This window comes from Propithecus coquereli, unplaced genomic scaffold (genome assembly GCF_000956105.1).
Source record: "Propithecus coquereli isolate 6110/MARCELLA unplaced genomic scaffold, Pcoq_1.0 Scaffold211, whole genome shotgun sequence".
Lineage (NCBI taxonomy): Eukaryota > Metazoa > Chordata > Mammalia > Primates > Indriidae > Propithecus > Propithecus coquereli.
Window position 1 is genome coordinate 2,419,820 of NW_012146190.1, and position 20,771 is coordinate 2,440,590.

The 20,771-nt window shown below is 38.9% G+C and overlaps 1 protein-coding gene across 1 annotated transcript in view; it reads right to left on the reverse strand.

Annotated features, from left to right (window-relative positions):
* The window catches only part of TRPM6 (transient receptor potential cation channel, subfamily M, member 6), a 130,309-nt gene extending 110,057 nt beyond the window's left edge, over positions 1-20,252 (reverse strand). Inside the window, exons 1-7 of the mRNA XM_012644416.1 lie at positions 20,232-20,252; positions 18,068-18,079; positions 14,708-14,787; positions 12,175-12,213; positions 9,771-9,948; positions 5,684-5,897; positions 1,525-1,649 (exon numbers count right to left, since the gene is read on the reverse strand). Coding sequence (XP_012499870.1) covers positions 1,525-1,649; positions 5,684-5,897; positions 9,771-9,948; positions 12,175-12,213; positions 14,708-14,787; positions 18,068-18,079; positions 20,232-20,252 — 669 coding nt within the window. The remainder of the gene's footprint in view (positions 1-1,524; positions 1,650-5,683; positions 5,898-9,770; positions 9,949-12,174; positions 12,214-14,707; positions 14,788-18,067; positions 18,080-20,231) is intronic.
* Between the last annotated feature and the right edge of the window lie 519 nt (positions 20,253-20,771).

Here is a 20,771-nt window from a genome sequence, read left to right on the forward strand (position 1 = left end):
CATGCCTGTAGTTCCAGCTACTCAGGAGGCTGAGGCAGGAGGATCACTTGACCCCACAAGTTTGAGGTTGTCATGAGCTAGGCTGACGCTATGGCACTCTAGCCCGGGTAACAGAGTGAGGCTGTGTCTCAAAAAAATAAAATAAAATGAAAATAAATAAAGTCACTCAAAAGAAAAGCAAGTCAAGAGAGACATATAAACCCATACCAATGTATGGAACTTTTTTGGATAATGAAATCTAACAATTAAAAAACTATGAGACAATGAAAAACTGAACTGGACTGGATAGTTGACGATACTCAGGAATTGCTATTAACTTTTTAGGTATGATAACTGCACTATGGTTTAATTTTTTAATTGTCCATATATTTTTTAAATAACTACTGAAATATTCACAGATGAAATTATTTGACATCTCAAATTTGCTTCAAAATAATGGAAGGGGTTAATTAGGAGCAGATAAGGGAAAAGAGGAAACAAAATCGGCTACGAATTGATAACTGTTGAAGCTGGGACATGGGTACATAGGAAGGAATTCATTATTCTAATCTTTCTACTGCTTAATATGTTTGAGATTTTCCAAAATAAAAGTTAAAGTAAATCATCTGCACGTCTATATTAATAGACATAGAGAAATAACTATGTTGTATGGTTAAGCTTACAAAACAAATTCATAGTAGTGTATTTCTGTTGTTAAATTTTTTTAAATAGACACTTTTTTTTTAACTATTTACATGCACACTTATATAGAAAAAATTCTGGAACGATACACACCAAAATATTAACAGTAGTTACCTTTTTCTGTATGCCTTTTCTAATATCTGATATTTTTACCAGAAATTTATATTAGTCTTGTAAGTGGACAAGTATATTTTCTTTAAAAGAACTCATACATAGGAGCAGAGTCAATACACAAGAATGAAGTCGAGAGTAAAACGAGATGAGGGAAGAGAACTAGTGAGGGTGAAATTAAGAATATCCCTTGTTTCACTATGTGCAAACCATTGCAAGAACCTTGGCTATTACTCCAAGCAAGATAGGAGCCATGGAAAGATTTTGCAAAGAGGAACAGCATGATCTGCTTGGTATTTCAGAAAAATCATTCTGGCTACTGTATTGAGAATAGACTGTAATAGGAGTCAAAAGTACAAGTAAGGAAGGTTATTACAATCATTTAGACAACAGATAATGGTGGCTTGGACCTGCTCAATAACAGTGGAGGTAATGAGAAGTGGTCAGATGGTGGGTATATTTTTAAAGTGGAGCTGATAGTTTACTGATGGATCAAGTTTGAGGCATGAGACAAAGACATCATTCCAGGATTAGTCCAATGTTTTTGGCTCGAGCAACTACGAGGATGGGATTGTCATTTTCTAAGACAGGGTGAGGGAAGTAGTAGGAAGTCAGCAGTTAGATTAGGATGTATTACAATTGTGATGTCCCTTAGACATCCAGGTAAAGTGTTAAGTTGGCGGTTTGGGTACGTGTTCATTTCCTTTTGTTATGAAAGGATTGTCTACTTACATCTTTTCCAGTAAGATCTCTCTGGTTCTCAATGACACCCCAAGGAGGGATTCCAACTGTCCAGATTTTTCTCAAGGACTGAGAGGAATGAGCTTTCAGGGCATCTCCAACATGCTTGGACACTCCTATGAACAACCAGTTTAAAAATCAAACTTTAATTCAGAAATGATGTGAAACACAAGTCACTGCCAGAAAACAACAAGTAGACAAGTCTATGCAAAAGGCAATGCTAAAGGAAATAGCATGTAGAATTAGTTTTTGGTAACTTGGCTTCCTCTTTTTTTCCTCGACATCTCTTTCTTCTATCATTGAGCTCTCTCTACCCAAACAATTCTCCTCTCGCTTTGGGCAGTTCCTGCCTACAACCTCAGTTCTGCTCCCACTCTTGCCTAAGAATGCTCTGTGCATTGTCCCTCTTCAGCAAGCCCAGCCCTGACATCACGAATGGTTTTCTTTCTAATTTTCTCCAATGTCTCAACAAAACATCCTGTCGATATGTCCCTTCCTTCATTAAGGCAAATGAATTTAATAGCTTTATATACACAAATACTCCACAGCTAATACATTAAGGAGTAATACATTAATATTTGCCCTCCTGGGACTAATAATAACAATAATTACAGTAGCCCACACTTACTGCCATGTAGATTTCAGTAAGTGTTGGCTACCTTTATATGTATTTACACTTTAAGTAGGAAATTTTTTTAGTCCATTTTATAGGCAAAATTTGTGGCACAGAGAGGTTAAAAAAAACTGCTCAAGATTATAGAGCTGGTAATTTGTAGAGCTTAGATTCCAGTCTAGGTAATCTGATTTTCTTAAAAAAAAAAAAAAGGTTTATTTTTTAGAGCAGTTTTAGGTTCACGGCAAAACTGAATGGCAAGTCCAGAGAGTTCCTATGCTACTCCCTGCCGCCACACAAACACAGCCTCCCGCATTGCCAACATCGCCCACCAGAGTCGTGCACATGTCACAATTAATGAACTTGCATTAATGTATCACTACCCACCCACCGGAGTCCATAGTTCACATTAGGGCTCACTCCGGTGTTTTACATTCTATGAGTTTTGACAAATGAATAATGATGTGTATCCACCACTGTAGTATCATACAGAAGACTTTCCTTGCCCTGAAATCCCCTGTACTCCTCCTGTTCACCCTCCCTCCTCCTAGCCCCTGGCAACCATTGGTCTTTCTACTGTCTCCATGGTTTTGCCTTTTCCAAAATGTCATATACTACAGTTGGAATCATAGAGTAAGTAGCCTTTGAGACTGGCTTATTCTGAACTTACTCGTAAGACTTACTCTTCCTATGTAGAGTGTTGCATCGTAAGACTTACTCTTCCTATGTAGAGTGTTGACGTCTATATGTGTCATTAGCAGAGAAAAAAAAAACCTGTATATTGCATGCATCCGATGCTTGGCGCCTAAATCATCTCCTTTTCTCTGGCATCTTCCCCTCCAATCTATTTTCAAAACCTCTCCCAGAGTCAACTTTAGAATCTGGGTTGGGGACCACAGGCACACATCAGTATCAAATGTGGAGCCATCTACCCCAACAGAGATTCTGATTCATAGGTTTGGCATGGTTTGCCAGCATGGTTGCTGTTCATGTGATCCCAATACAAATAGTATGTTGAGATTCTGTAAAACCCGATCTGACCATGTCATTCCCTTAACTCATTCTCTTGCTCAAAATCCTTTCAGGGGTCCCTGCCACATAGAGAATGAAACCCCAGCATGGCACCCAATCTGGCTCCAGTTTACTTTGCTTTCCCTGTTCCCTGTCACATGGTGCACACTCCAGCCAGGGGCCTTATCACTTCTTTCTACACAGGCCTCCATCTCCAGCTGTGTCTGGCCCTGAGGTCTTACAGGAAGGCCTCTTCTTTCTACCCTTCCTTCCAGACCAACACCAAGTGCTATATTCTTCCCCCAAGCTGCCCTCAGCTGGAACTGGGATTCATCTCCCTCTTCCTCGTATTCCCAAGACTTCCTTTGTATCCCAGCTGTAACCCAGTCAGCATCAATTTCTAGTTAGGTGCTTTTTGTCTGTTTGTCATAGCCTGCCCATTACTAAACCCAGGGCCCAAGTTCCTCATCTCTCAACCCCAGCACCTTTCCAAATGCTTTATACATAGTAGATTCTTAAGGCTGCGGCATTCAATTTAAGTAAATGCCAAAAATTCATGCCAAATCAGGTTCAACTATGGTTAAGAAGCGACTCAAGAATAGACAGAAGCTCAGAAGAAGAGCTTCTCCAACTCAAATGTGAGTAAGAAACATCTGGGGATGTTGGTAAAATGTAGATTCAGATTCTGCAGGTCTGGGCAGGGCCTGAGATCTGTGTTTCCAGCAAGCTCCCGGGTGACACTGAGGCTGCTGGTCCAGGACCCCTCATTGAGGAGCCAAGCCGGGCTGTGACTGAACCAGGTCAGACTGACCATCGTTTAGGGGAGCTCCCAATATTTCTCATTTCCCATTTCCTTTGTTATTTATTCACCTTTACACTACCGTATTTGTATTCCTTTAGGTTAGTTGGGCCTAACCTAGAATTTTAAAAAAAATCATTAAGTAAAATAAGGCATGTAATCTAGTCAATTATTCAAAGGAAAAGCCTTGCCCAAGTCTACCTTTTTCTGAACTGTGCAAAACTTCCCTACCCCCCCTACTTCTTTACTGAAAATAAAATAAGTGCTATAAAATGGACTTAGAACTCTGCCAACTTCAGTTTATTCCAAGAATGTGAAAGGATAATTATCCCTATAAAATATGCAAGATGAACTACCAGGTTACCTAATAGTGACAGGCCAGATCCCCTGATTTTATCTTGCATTGTTTTTCAGTCATTTGCTTCCTTCATTCCTTTTCAGTCAAAAGAAATTGTTTGTTAAATCAGTACATATTGCTAAAGGCTTAGGCAGATGTCTGGGCCCTGGCCTCTAGCGCATTACCAGGAAGGAGAGCTAACTCACAGACCCTTCCTAACCTGTAAGGCAAAATATAAACATTCTAAGTGCTACAGGCCATAAATGCCATAGAAATTAAGAGACAAGCCAGGTGCAGTGATGTGTGCCTATAGTCCCAACTACTCAGAAGGCTGAGGTGGGAGAATTGCTTGAGGCCAGGAGTTCAAGACCATCCTGGGCAACACAGTGAGACTCTGTCTCTAAAAATGATTAAATAAATAAATACTGAGAAAAAAATTTTAAAAAGGGAAATTAAGAGACAAAAGTAAGCAGCTCTAGTTAAGATATTCAGAGGCTGCTTCACGGGTGTGTTGGTATCTAGTTAGATCTTAAAGCAATGGGCAGAACTGGAGAGGACACGTTGGCTAGGGCATGCCAAATCAAAGAGAGAAAAGTAAAGGGAAAATAGAAAACCACAGGTTAGTAACAGATTGGTAAGAGACAAGGGTTTATGGCATCACTAGTTCTCAATCACGGTGCACATCAAACAAGCTCCAGCCTGAAAGCTTCTACTTCATCTGGGGAAGAGCCTGCATATATGCGTGTTTTAAAAGCTCCCCAGGCGATTCTAACGTACAGACAGTTCATAAACACTGGAGCAAAGGAATAAGGTTCGGAGGCCACTGTACACAGTTCTTAAATGTCAGATTCCAAGGAATATAAAAGATTCAGTGATAAAGACAGTGAGTGTGTTGGCAATCACGTAGTTAAAAAAAGAAGCAATCAAAAAAGTAATTATCTACTCATGCCCAATATACTCAGTGCAAGTTTTGTGCACATCTCCGATTTCCCATGTCTAAGAACTTGACAATGATCGCGAGTTCAGCTCAAGTCCAAGCCCACATACACTACACACTTGCATGGATTCAATGTCCTATCTGACCTCACCACAGTCTGAAGCTCAGGAAAGATCATTTTCTTTGCCAGAAGTTTACCCAAAGTTATGTTAAAATAGTATATTTTGACAACCGTAAAAACACATTCCAGGAAAGGCCTATGATTCTTCAGAGTTTATTTTCCCGTCACTAGGTTTTTCATCTTTCTCCTTCACAGCGCCACATCTCCCAGGAGCACTGCAGAGCAGAGATGAGGGGACACACTGCCTGCCTCACAGTTAGAAAGAGGAAACAAAAAGAAGCGAGAGAGCGAACAGGAAGGCAGGCAGGTAGACAGACAGGAACGCGCTTTACCGGTGTTGATGCCTTCAGTTATTATCCACGCTCCCGTCGTCTCTGCAGCTTTGACCAAACCTTGGCTGAAGATCTCTTTAAGCTTGGAGGGCATCTTAAAGTTCTGGATGCCCCCATGGACAGAGATCACCAGCTTGGGCAGTTCCATTTTCCACTCTTTCAACATTAAATGTAACAGATGATCCAATTTTGTATCATAAGAAGTTCTAATATACTGCAAAACATGAACATGCACGTGAACAGAAAATAATGAAAAATATATACCAGGTATAGAAACAATGAGCACTCAGCAGGGCAGCTGCAATGGCCAGGACCTGAAAGGAAGGGTCTGGGATCTCTTCAAAAGTTCATCTTCATGTAACGGAAATATTTACTTTAAAAGATCCCACACCCCCTTTAAGTTCCTTCTGGGAATTACAAGTCACTGCAGGGAAGCTTCCTCTGGTTCCAGCGCTGGCCCACCCGTGCTCTCCAGAAGGCCTGGGGTGAGGCAGAAATACTTCAAACGACTGGCCAAAATCATTGTATCGGCAAACCTCTTAATAAAAAGCCTTAAGAAATAAGTGAAATGGGACTTTTCATATGGCTTTGAATTTACTTGGTCATTTCATATATTTGCATAATTTAAATTAAGATTTAGAAACACATACATTTTTTTTTACATAAGGGAGGTTCAATTTCCTTTTTTTTTTTTTCTTGAGACAGAGTCTCGTTCTGTCACCCAGTGTAGATCATGCAGTGACGCCGTCATAGCTCACTGCAACCTCCAACTCCTGGGCTCAAGCAATCCTCCTGCCTCAGCCTCCCGAGTAGCTGGGACTACAGGTGCACGACCCCACGCCAGGCTAATTTTTCTATTTTTAGTAGAGATGGGTCTCACTCTTGCTCAGCCTGGTCTTGAACTCCTGAGCTCAAGTGATCCTCCACCTTGGCCTCCCAGAGTGCTGGGATTACAAGCATGAGCCACCGTGCCTGGCCCATACATTTAATTTATTGTAAATTTTATCTTTTAATTAATTCCTTTTTATATTATTATCCCTCTGAAAGCCTTTTTCCCCAAAATAAATACTTTTCACCGGTCAACTCTGAATAGTCAATGCAAAGAAAAAAGATGAAGAAAACCCAAACCAGCAGGCAGCCCCCGAATCATTTTTTCACTTTACCTAAGATTGTATTACATGACTGGCTTGCTTTCTCCAGCAAGTACAGCCACATACAGACCTTTCAGATAATATTGAGATCAGTTTATCTTCCTCAAGCATATGCAAACCAACAGCAAGAATAAGCCAGATTTATAGAAAGAAATAAGGACAATAAGAGACCAGAAATTATAAAATTATACCAAAAATAACCACAGGTGAAGATCTCCATCCATGCACAAAGGAATTATCACATTATCCTCCAGAATACGATAGCAATTTAAAAGAATTTCCCATTCATCCTTGAACTTCTTAATACGTAATCCCTTTATTTCATAACTAAAATATTAGAATTTCTGAACATCGGGATGGTGCAGCTAGTGAAAAATGTGAGTTGGGAGGGGAGGGAGAAAGGAAAAGGAAAATGTGAGTAACAGAAAGAATATAAGAATAATCAGGACTCAGTGTACAAGTGAGGTAACTGAGCTGCCACGGTTAGTGGGAAAAAAATACAATCTTTGTGAAATGGTTTATGTTGCTGCAAATAATGAATCAGCATAGAGGAACCAGCGCTTTAGTTCACCTTCTCTCTGACCCACTCTTTCTCCCAGGCACTCCTCTCCTTCCACTCTCAGTACTTTTAGTTCTAGAAGATATTTCTCCCTGAAATTTCAGGATAAACAACCTTGATGAACTAACTTATCAGCACTAGAGACTTTTCTCCCAAAGGCCAACTCAAGACTATGCTAAAGAGTCAATGACTCACTTCTTCCTCTATCTCCTTTATGACTAATGCCTTAGGCGGGATCCTCCTGGCAGAGTTTCACTGCAAATCCACAGTGGAATAAACAACTGGGAAAGGGGAATGCAGGAGAGGAAGATAAACAACCAGCTCTCAAGTTCACACCTGTAATCCCAGTACTTTAGGAGCCCAGAAGTTTGAGACCAGCGTGAATAACAGGGAGACCCGCATCTTTCCAAAAAAATTTAAAAATTAGCCAGGTGTGGTGGCACATGCCTGCAATCCCAACTACTTGGGAGGCTGAGGCAGGAGGATCTCTTGAGCCCAGGAGTTTGAGGTTACAGTGAGCTATGGTTGCACCACTGCACTCCAGCCTGAGCGACAGAGAGAGGCACTGTCTCTAAAATAATTTTTTAAAAAAACCAGCTCTCCCAATCTTTCCAGTGTAAACATGAATTGCGATTCTGGACCTAAGTATGAATGCTGAGAATGCTATCTTCTTCTCTTCTGAAACATTAAAGAAAATGCATTCAGCTACACAGGCTGTGGTGGGAGCTGAATGAGAAACATAAAGCATAATAATTATCAGAAAATATGTCCAGTAATATTTTCAGGTCTCCTAAACATGCCATATACTCCCTTGGCCTTTGCACAAGCCATTCCTCTTGCCTGGAGTGGTTGTACCCCTCTGCCGCATCTGACACCATTCACCTCCCCTTTCAGACCTCAGCTTAGCTGTCCCTACTTTCAGACACTTCCTTCACACACACAACCCCCTCAAAAACAAGGGAGTTGCTCTTTCCATTCTCTCAAAGAACCTGTATTCCCATTTGTCCTCTGTGGTAATTGTATATTTATTTCCTGTTTCTCTCACTAAACTATACGCAATGTTAGTACATAGAATATACACTCTTTGGGGCATAGCAAGTATGGACACCCAATAAATATTTGTTGAGTGGATGAAAATATGAGTAAATGAAGGGGACCAAGTAAGAATAAATATGGGTCCAGGCACGGTGGCTCACTCCTGTAATCCTAGCACTTTGGAAGGCCAAAGCGGGAGGATCGCTTGAGGCCAGAAGATCAGCCTGGACAACATAGCAAGACCTCGTCTCAATAAACAAATTAGCCAGCATAGTGGCATATCTCTGTAGTCCTAGCTACTCAGGAGGCTGAGACGGGAGGATTTCTTAAACCAGGAGTTCAAGGCTGCAGTGAGCTATGATCATGCCACTGCACTCCAGCCTGATTGGGTGACAGGGCAAGACTTTGTCTCTTAAAAAAAATAAATAAACATAAAATAAAAAAGCAGAAGAGTAAAACTCAAGGGAAAAATACACATAGGGTTCTTTAAAAATCAGCTTCCAAAAAGGATTAGAGAAGGGAACAAGGGCAATTTTCCTGCCAACTAAAGAAAACATCAACACACAAAGTTAAATGCAAGAGGACTAATAAATGGAAATGTAGATTATTGTAGAACTGTATTTTGAAATTGTATTAGGATTGCACTATTAACCAACTCATGGTCACACTCTAGGATAGAGCTGACTCAGAGCTTTTCCGAGGTGAGCTCTACCTGCAGTTTCCCCAGAGAAAGCTGCCTCTCATGAAGCAGCAGGCAGTTAACATGCTCAAGAGAAAACACCTGAGGGATAGCTGGCCTGTCAATACCATGCGAATCACACGCAAAATTACCACGTTAGGGATAGGCGGAAAACTGGCCTGCATGGCCCAAGTATTATCCTTCAGTAGACACAAACGGAAATTCTCCCATATTCTTTCTGAGAAGAGGCTCTCACAAGAACTTGGGAGCATGAGGAGTCCTAAGTTACTGGTAATTGCTATGGTCATGCTTCAGCTAACATCTGCTCCTTGGAAGTCAATTTCTGCATTCCTTTAGAAAAAGGCAGCCCTTTGGCAATTGTCTCAGGGCAGTATACCATTCCCTTCTGCACAGAGTAGAAGCTTGCTGAAAGAAGTCAGTCAAACAAAGAGCTGGCCACACCACACCTGGGAAAGGTACAATGCCCCTCAGATAAAGGAAAGAGAGAGTCAGGCCATTTTTGTCAAGTGGGTCAACAGCATGGATCATTTTGCGATAAAACCAGGTCATCTGATTATCTATACTTGCAGATACAATTTAGAGACACGTTTGGAGGTTATCTTCTGTTCAAAACTAGTAAAACAATTTGGGTTATTAGCAAACCTTGGAATGGTAGGTATGCTCTCCATCTTGGAAATTAATTGTGCCAAAGGCATCTGTAGGGCTTTTTGTTGTGTGCTTTTCAACAGACCATTGTTCATTTTCACTACTCTTGGCAGCCGAGATGGTCCAGGCATAATCTATTCCAGGATGTTCTCCAATCAATCGACCACAGTAACACCTTAAGTTCAGGGAAAAACAAAACAAAACAACTTCAGAATAGAAAATAGATATAATGGATCTACATTTTTCTGGAGTAATGTATAGATGCCATATATTAATTTTTAAAACTTCACATTAAGATTGATATTAGATTTATAACCTTGGATTGTCTTCTAAATTTGGAAAGACTCTCATTGGTTCTCTCCCTTGACTGTATATTAGAATAACTTGGGGAATGTTTAATAAAACACAGGCATATCTTTGAGATATTGAGGCTTAGGTTCCAGACCACTGCAATAAAGTGAATATCCCAATCAAGTAAGTCACACAAATTTTTTTCCCAGTGCATATAAAAGTTATGCTTATACTACACTGTAGTCTATTAAGTGTGTAATAGCATTATGTCTAAAAAAGCAATGTACATGCCTTAATTTAAAAATAATTTATTCATAATCTCAAGTATGTGGAATCAACCTAAGTGTCCATCAATTCATGAGTAGATTAAGAAAATGCGGTATATAATATATGATGGAGCACTACTCAGCCATAAAAAGGAATGAAATAATGTCTTTTGCAGCAACTTGGATGGAACTGGAGATCATTATCCTAAGTGAAGTATCTCAGAAATGGAAAAACAAACACCACAGGTACTCTCCAATAACTGGGAGCTAATCAATGGGCACATGCACGCACAAAGAGATGTAAAGGTCATTGGAAATCAAGAAGGAAGGAGGAAGGAGGGGAGGGGTAAAAACCTACCTATTGAGTACAATGAACACTATTCAGGTGATGGGCACACTGAAAGCCCAGACTTACACATTATAAAAGATAACCATGGGCTGGGCATGGTGGCTCATGCTTATAATCCTAGCATTTCCACCACGTGTGGATACAGCAAGAAGACACAATTTTGAGAAAGTGGGCCCTCACGAGACATCAAATCTCCTAGCACCTTGATCTTGGATTTCCCAGCCTTCAGAACTGTGAGAAACACTTTTCAATTATTTATATGCCACTCAATTTATGGCATTTTGTTATAGCAGCCCAAATAGACTAAGGACTAAGACAGCACCATTAAAGCAGGATTTGTGGAAAACAGAGTACTGGAGAAAAATTAAAATATGTATTTATGTTTGCTTATATGTGGATTAAAAACTCTAAAAGGAATCAGAAGAAACTAATAACAGTGGGAACTATTAATAGGGGAAGTGAAACTGGGCTGCTTCCTCCCCAGCAGCAAGAGTAGGTAGGAGATTTTTCACTGTACCCCTTTTCATACTTTATTTTGAAACATGGGAAATTTTTAAATATAACAATAAATTTTAATTATTCTTAAATTAAAAAGTAGAAATAGAAATCTTAGGCCAGGCGTGGTAGCTCACGCCTGTAATCCTAGCACTCTGGGAGGCCGAGGCAGGAGGATCGTTTGAGCTCAGGAGTTTGAGAGCAGCCTGAGCAAGAGTGAGACCCTTTCTCTATTAAAAGAAAAAAATATATAATAAAGAAATCTTAATCTCTCTTTAAAAATCCCCCAATGGATTGTTTTTTCAACTCTGGAGTTTATACGTCTCAATTTAGTGACGAGTGTTCTAAAAAATATATTGTGATAGAATTCTAAGACTTTGTGCGTAGCTCATGCAAAGGTTCTAAAGGGCAACCGAAGTCAATAAAAGTAGACAGAATCAACACATTAATTACTAATATTGACCCACCCTGTAAGGTGTTTCATAAATGTGAGGCTGAAGAATCCAAAGTCCTTCTTAGGTACAATTGACAAAGTGCCAGAGTGTTTCTTAAATTCAACCAAATTGACCAGAATATTTTCTATTTTTCTTTGTTTTTCTTTTGACCTTCTTTTTTTTTTTTTGTAGAGATAGGTTTTTGAACTCCCAGCCTCAAGTGATCCTCCCACTTTGGCCTCCCATAGTTCTGGGATTACAGGCGTGAATCACCATGCCCAGTCCAGAATATAGTCTTAATGTCATGAATATAGTATAACAATCACAATAGCCAATGTTTATATGGAGCTTTAGAGTTTACCAGGCATTTCACATATACTCTAAATTTGCATAAAGAAAGAACTTTAAGTTGTATTTTAAATCTAGAAATTACAAGAAACTGGCCTGGTTAAGGTAAATAGCATGCACTTTTCACTGAGTCCATTCATGATGAGAGGAAACTGTCCCAATGAGTTTTAAACAGGGTGTCTAAAAGTTAAAAGGAATCTTATTTATCTAAGTCTTACCTGATTAAATTCTGGCAGACCTGGCATACTGGAGCACACCTAAATTAAAGAAATAAAACCTCTGTTAATTTACCAATGCATCTGAAAACATATTTAATGTGTATACAGTGACTATCTATTATTTTCCATGGTCTAGAAATTAGGATTTGCTGAATTTTCATATATCATTTCCCAAATAGTCTGTCATTTATCACATATATTTAATTGTATGGTAACAACTAGGATCTAATTAATAGAACATTGAGTTTGGAACCAAAATACCTAGATTTGAATCTCATTGATTTAACAATTGCTCTGAACCCCCATTTTCACATTTGAAAATAATATCTACTTCATAAGTTTATTAAGAGGATTATCTGAGATAATATATGTAATGTGACTTACAGTACCCAGTACATTACAGTGTATATAATAATAGTAGCTGTTTTCTTTTTTTAGAGAGAGTCTTGCTATGTTGCCCAGGTTGGTCTTGAATTCCTGGCCTCAGGTAATCCTCCCACTTCAGCCTCCTGAGTTGTCTGCCTCAGTAGCTATTACTGTTATTAAACTATGATCATGACAAAGACTTCCTGAGCATCAAGTAAGAAAAATATACATAAACGAGTTTAAAGCCATAGAACACTAACAAATCGAGGGACAGTTGGTATGATTATAATGATTACCCTGATTGATCTTTTTTTTTATGATTCAGAAGAACCTTCTGTATTTGGGGTTAGCATTGTGGTCATCAATGATTATATTTTCAATGCGAAGAATTTTAACAGAGAACTCTAGTTAAAATAATGGGGGAAAGGGTAGTGCTCATAGAATAAACTTAGAAACTTAGTTTCTAAGTTATTCAGAAACTAATATTCAGGCCTTCCACATCTTGCTGTTGCAGCCTTTTGGGAATGTCTTTTCTCAGAAACTTTACTTCAACAAGTTGAAAATGAGAAGGAAAAAGACGTTATAATTAAATCTCTCAGATTTGTTTCCTATTGGGAGCTACAGGAAGTAACCACAAAGGAGATAAACTTTTATCAAAAATTATGATAGTGAATTATCGCCCTTTTCCCGCCCTTCATAACGAAGAAAACTGCACATAAGCTACAATTTGGGGAATCCTACTAGGATCTTACGAAAAAGGCTGGCATAGAGGGAATAGCCATAGTCACCCATTAATTTTTTTTACAATCCCACAAAAATGGAGACTGCTTTCTTTCCTTCATAAAATGTGGCATGCCTTGGACCATTCATGGAATTAGGAGCATTAATATTCTTTTGGAGTTTATGGGCTAATAATAGACTTAGTAATTTCACCCCTTTTTGTGAGGTTCAAGGTGATTGTAAAGATGATTATCCATTTACAGAAGCGAAAGGAGCCACCGGAGCTTAACCTGCTTTCCACTGCAGGCGCCATCACGTTACAAGACGTATAAAAGATGAAGGGAAAGAACATGGTTACCTTGGCATGCTGTAAACATTTTGCAAGCAGGTAAAATGAGAATTTCCAATCACAGGGCTTACAAATCCTAAGTAATTCCATGAGGGTGGGACTAGTAAATGTTTAACCAAGTCAAGGAACACTATTTCAGTCATCCCTAAAGAACTAGAATTTTAAGAACCTCAGCATGCTACCCCTTTATAGGCATCTGGTTATGACTTCTAAACTTTAAATGAATTGTAAGGCCAACTGCTCAAAGGAATCTAAAAACAGAGTGATTGCCCTAATTAAAATATTGATTTTCCTTTTAATTTTTTTTTTTTTCTCAAGGGCAATGCCATTCAATTTGAATTTGATGGACTCATTACCCTGGGGAATTTTCCATAGCGCTTTCTTCCCCTATCTTTCACCGGCAGTAGCTTTTCTGAACTTTGTCCTACAAGTAGAGCTTCCAAAGGATTGTCATGAACTCTGAGTAGTCTAACTCATTCCATTCTACTGCCCATTATCTGCTCAAATGAAAAGCTTATGGGGGGAAAATGGAACTAAAATTACCTGTTTGTATACTCCGAGCACAGGGTCCTGAAATATCCCAATCACTATTTTCCACAGATACTTTAGTTGAGCATAAGGAACAGTCACAATATTTTGAATATTCAATATTCAGAAGTTGTAAACTATTTATCCAAACCTGCCAAAATGGATGCAGCACTAGACAGTTCCCTGGTGTCTATCCCCCCATCAAGAGAACAGGAACATCAAGTGGAATGCAAGCCATCACGATATTAACAGTGCCGTTGTTACAATTCAATTCTTTCTTCTTTATACTTCATCAATTCATTAAACAGACATATTGGGAGCCAGCTATGTGGCAGGCCCTGTCATAGGCACTGGGCTTGGAGTGAGGTACAAAACCGACAAGGTTCCTGCTCTTACCAGATTTTCTACAATAATCATGTAATACTTTTATAAAGCGAAAGAAACAAACTTTGAAAATACTAACTTTATAGATATTATCAAATCCTCTAGACAAGTCATATCGCTCAATTTCTATAAACAGTCCTTCAAGTAGTGTTGCTTTAGAAAGAAATATGTAATTAAAAATTGTACCTGTGAGGATCTTTTGAGCTGGGTATGACTCTGTTACATTCTCTCTTGTCAAACACTCCTTCAATCCAGGATTTCTGGGCCTAAACAGAAAGTGTCATCATTGAATACCCTAATTATGTAAGAAAACGGTTCAGGTAGGTAAGATACATTTAAGGATTGTGGATGATAATTAAAATGCCCAGACTAAACATAAACAAGCTAAACATTTACTGGCTTCTATTACAGATGACACAGACATAGTTAAGCCAAGAGTGAATATTAAAATACAAGTTAATCCGTCCAAAATCTCACCTTGAGTAACAAGATCCCTAAATATACAAACCTCTGGCCAGGAAGTAAAGATATAACTGGTGTGGTCTCTTAATTCTGCTAAAAGGTACTTTTATATCTTGTACCATAAGCCTATGGAGAGAATATCAAGCTCTCAAAACTTCAAAATTCTCACTCATAAAGTCCCACTTTGGCTAAGATTTCACAGAAAGCTGGAAAGAGGAGAGATGCAACCGCAGCAAGATTTGATGCACATTCTGCAAGTATAGCTTAGTACTGGCTGTGCAGCTTCATGTTACACAGGCTATAACTGTCCCTAAATCCAAGGGCGACATTGGTACTCACGCTTCCTCCTACGAAAATCGCTTCCATTCTACAAAATTCAAATCACAGCCAAGCTCCTGCATAAGCTGTATTACAAGTCCAGGCAGAGGACACTGCATCCACCATAGACAACTAACTAACGAGCTTGGCCTTGTCCTAATACGAAAATACTTTGTCCTACTGTGCAAACATTTCAACATAGGAATAAGTGTGCATGTATGTACCTTTATACACACGTATGTATGAGAACAGAGGTGAATGTGAGCTTTCTACAGAGGGCTTTTTCATACTCCACATTTGTGCAGTTCCCACCTCACTCTTATATCTGCTCACATCCTACCACGGATGCAATGCCCTGGGCCAGAAAACATGTTACAAATGCAGCTGCGGCACCTCATTATCACACTATCCGCAGGTATCCAGATGATTACAAATGAGACAACTTACAGAATCCTTTACATGGTTCAATGGATCTTGTCCAATATGTGCCAACCCGAAACATGAATGTTCACCACTGAATAGAATGCTAGATAATCAGCTCTTGTTATGCAAAAGGGAGAAAAAAAAAAAACCAGAGATTGATCGATTGGTTCCTGTGTATTTAAAATGTACCTATAAGCAAGAAAAACTTCCCAGATCAAGGCCAGATTCATCTAAAATCATTCTACCCTTTTATCCTTTTGCATAGTCAGCAATATTTTTATACATTAAAAGAAATTCACTAAATTGGCAAAGCACTACAAACATAAACTTGGAAAAATCCAGAGTTATAGAATTTAAAAGGGGCTAAACAAACAGAGAATTCACAATCCATTTATATCAATAAGAAATGACACAATCTTTTAGAATCAATAAGCCCTGTCCCTTACTCAAAAAGGGTAACAATTTCATTTATGCATTCTCCAGATATTTATTAAGTATTAATTTTTCAAAGCACTGACAAAGGTGCTACAAAGGAGTCAGTGTATCCTCAAAGAATTCTTCATTTTGAATTTCAAAATATCTGAATCTATGAATTCATTCTACAAATATTTTAGACAGGTCGCCATGCTGCATGCTGGGATTTCTATGGCAAATGAGACAAAGCTCCTGCTCTCAAGGAAATTAGAATAAAAAGGAGGAAACTTAAGAAATTGATATTATTAAATTTCATGTACGCCAATTAGCTGTTAAAAACAGATGCAAAAAAAAGATCTAATTCGAGAGCCTAAATATACCTACTAAGCAAGCTGTGCTCAACTACTCTCTCTTTTAAAAGGCTGGAAAGTAGGATTATCTGGGCAAGTTACTCAATTTCTTCATGCCTGTTTGCTCATCTATAAAAATGGAGATCATAATAATACCTCATAGAGCTATCTGAAAGAATTAGATAAATTAAAGTCTTGGAATTCTTCCTGGGACTTACTAAGGCTCAATAAAGCTTAATATCAAACATAAAAAGTAGCTCTTGGTCGGTGGCCTGGGAACTGAATTTTGATGTATTTTCTTTTTTTCATAGAAAAACCCCTCTTGACCTCCAAATTTCCCTCACAGGTCTCTTGTACCACTTTCCCCTCCTGGACTCCATCTCCTATAGGCCCAATGCCAGTCATTTCTGTTGCCCCAGGGCCAAGGCAATGATTGTAGAAGAAGTAATAAAATGAACACACTTAAAATAGAACTTCGGGAATCCGTGTATACAATTTTCCTTCCAAAGGTGTAAACAGGAAGCCTGTGTCTTAACAAGAACATAGAAATTTTCCTTCTGCAATTCCCATATCTTATCTCAAAACTACCAGAAAAAGAAAAACAGCCTTAATTCCAAGGGTTTCAAACAGTTCTCAATTTAGAACTTTACTTTTCCCCCCACCTCAATCAAAATAGTATCCTTTTCTATATACTTTCCATCACACAGTGGGGAGGCCCCATATTCAGTTCAACAGAGAACCAAATGTTTGTTGGTTCTGATTCAATAGCACAAATCCATGTGGGACAAACATCCAATGTGGGGCTTCTGCCACTGGAGCAGCAAATCGTTGAGGCCGTGGTAGTCGAGAGTGGGGATTATGCCATTTCTGCAGTATCATGGTAGTCTTCAGAGACTGGATGTCTTTTGTTTGCTTTTTAATTGTTGTTATTTGCCGGAGGGAAAGACAGAGGAGAAAGGGAAATAGTGTTGGTCTCAGTGCGCCTCACTCTAAAACTTAATCAGACTTTCCATCCAATCTTAGGCCTGAATTGAAGGTGGGGATTTCCAAAGAAATGTCCAAAAATGAACAAAATGAGATATCTTGGGGACGGGACCCAAATCTAAATGAGAGAAAATCAGCAGGCCCAACTCTTTAAAAAGATGCAAGACCTGAACCAAGGTCTCAGACAAAAACAGGAAAACTGGATGCAGTAAAGAAACGGGTTAAGATCAATAAGAGCCAAGATGGCCATGTAAACTACCTATGCTCACCCCGTTGCTCATTATCCCCTGTTTATAATGTATTAGCATGCTAAAACAAATTCCACCAGTGGCATGACAGTTTACAGTCACCATCACAACCCCTGGAAGTGACCTTACATGGTACGAAAAGAAGAGGAACCCCTCAATTCCTGGAAATCTCCACCCTTTCCCCAGAAAACCCGTGAATATCTACCCTTTATTTAGCATATAATCAAGAGATAGCCATAAATAGAGTCCTCCAGCAATGTACAGGTGCTGCCCTGTCTATGGGGTACCCTGCTTGCTGTTTGTTTGTTTAATAAATGTTGCTTTCATTTCCAGCTTAAGGCTCACACTTGAATTCTTTCCTGAATGAAGCCAAGAACCTTCTTGGCCTTCAGTCCCAGACCCCAGTTTCAGGGTCCATTTTCCTGTGTCATAACACAAAATTCATTTATTTTTCATACACAACTTATACACACAGCCTAAAGTTAGTTTTATACAATATTTTTAATAATTTTGTGCATGAAACAAAGTTTTAACTGCATTTTGACTGCCACTCGTCACATGAGGTCAGGTGTGTAATTTTCCACTTGTGGTGTCATGTTGGCACTCAAAAAGTTTTGGATTTTGGAGCATTTTGGATTTCAGATTTTTAGATTAGGGATGTTCAACCTGTATTTTCTACTCTAATGCTCTTTAGTGTTTCCAGATAACAGATTCTCTCAGGGGAATTTCTGAAAAAGCATAATCTTAGAGGTATTCCTTAATTTTCAAAAAATGATTTTTTTTTTAACATCCACTAAGGCTCCATGATGGGGGGTAAAAGGGGACTAAGATAACAGATCATTTGTTTTCTTTTTGCAACTTTTTTGCACCTTAAAAAAAATCTAACGTCTATCAAATACTTCTGCAGTGGAACTGACAGCTTACTCCCATTCTTGCGTTGCTCATTCTACCTTAACCACATCACAGCACTAACGGTGCTCATTTGCACACACTAGGCTATCCGTTCTCTATTAGTCTTATTGTAATCCACTTCAAAAGAAGACGTTCTTATTTTATTTACCTTGAAATCTACAACACTAGAATGCATCAAATAGGTAAATATAAACTTATTTCCAGACTCCAGATTGACATTTGCTATTTTCTCTACAGACCGTCTCCCTTGGAGCAAGAACCCCTTCAAACTGAGTGCCAGGCAGATGGACTCCAGGGTGCACCAACCATCAATCCGTGGGCTCAGGAAAGCTCCATCAGTGCAAAGCCAGCCCACTCACTCGGAAGAGTCGGCTCAAGGCCTTCTGCCAGGTTTTGTCTAAATTCTGCAGGTATGCCTCATCTGACTCACTTGCTCTAAGATGAACAGTCTCAGAAAAACAGCATCCAAACCCAGAATCAAGGGCCTGTTCCATCAACACTGCCACAAGGTTTGTTGACTGATTTTCTACTGCATAGTCTGTCCAGGAGGTAGCATTTGGCAGGGCTTCATAAAGAGTGCACAAGACAACCTTATACATTTTTCTAGTTTGGGGTGGAAAAAGGTGTGTACTATTTGGCTGGTAGTCTTTTTTTTGGTAACATTTCTAAAAATGGAATATTAAATGTCACTGCTGTGTAGGTGAGAAATTTTACTAACATTTCATATACTGATTTTTCAACCAAAGGCACTTGGAACCTCATAATGAATCTCTAGATCATATAAATTAATGAGAAAATGAGTAAAACATTTATGAATCCTCCACAAGGCCAAATGGAGAATAAGAGGAACCCAACAGTGACCCTTCAAGTAGAGTTTATCATAAAGGTGAAGACTAAAATGATATCATACCCCTTCCTCCTTTTTCCAAATTGGATAAGGGCCTCATGATTTCAGCCCAAAAACCAATTTCAAAATAGCAGTGAAAGACATCCTTTCACTCAGATGTTACACACACTTCAGGGATTGACCAGTCTCCTAGTGAATTAAATATACAAATGAAATATTTATAATTTTGATCATGTTAAATCATTTTGATAAGAAGGAAAGAGGCAAGGTAAGAATTGTTTGTGAGTGTTCTTTGCAACTGTCCCTGTATAGTAAAATACAGAGCCTTAATTGAATGCTGGGCTTATTTGTAGTACAACCATTCTAATCCATTAAAATTTTCCAATTAGATGCACTCAATCCTCTCCAGTTTTCAAGCAACAAAATACCCAAGTGAATATATACAAATATCTATGTACACAGATGGACTTTATGCTTCAAATATCCTTTTACATTAACCAAAACATTACTAAGACTACATCTGAGTGAACTACGTAATCTAAAAAACCTCTTCTTGGGTTGACCAGTGAAATTATACTTTTAAATATTGACCTTTAGGAAACTTACCATCTTCTGAGACAATAAAGTCTTTAGTAGGAGTTATAGGTTAAATTCTATTTATGTCATTATATCATCCATAGTAAGGTTTACAAATACAAGGTTTATATATATATTTGTCTTATTTTGTTAGCATAGCACAGCAGAAAAAATGCCACAACAGGAATTTGCTTCATAAAATTTGGTAGAGACACATACCACATTTGTAACTCAGACAAATTCAGAAGCTTTGCTAAAAGAATTAGAGAGAAGACTAGAAGGTGAAAAGTAAGGCAGAGAGAGAAATGATTTTAAAAATGGGGGCAGTTTCATTGTCATTCCCCATTCAGGAATACATCATGCCCAAGAGCAGTAGTTCAACTTTTGGGCTTAGGATCCCTTCATATTCATAAAAGTTATCAAGAACTCCCAAAAAGCTTTGTGTGTGTGTGTGTGTGTGTGTGTGTGTGCATGTTTTAGAGACAGGATCTAGCTCTGTTGCCCATGCTGGAGTACAGTGGCACATCACAGCTTACCACAACCTCCAACTCCTGGGCCTAAGTGAGCCTCCTCCCTCAGCCTCCCTAGAAACTGGAACTATAGGCGTGTATCACCATACCTGGCTAATTTTTATTTTTTTATAGAGACTGGGTCTCACTATGTTGTCCAGGCTGGTCTCCAACTCCTAGCCTCAAGTGATCCTCCTACCTCAGCCT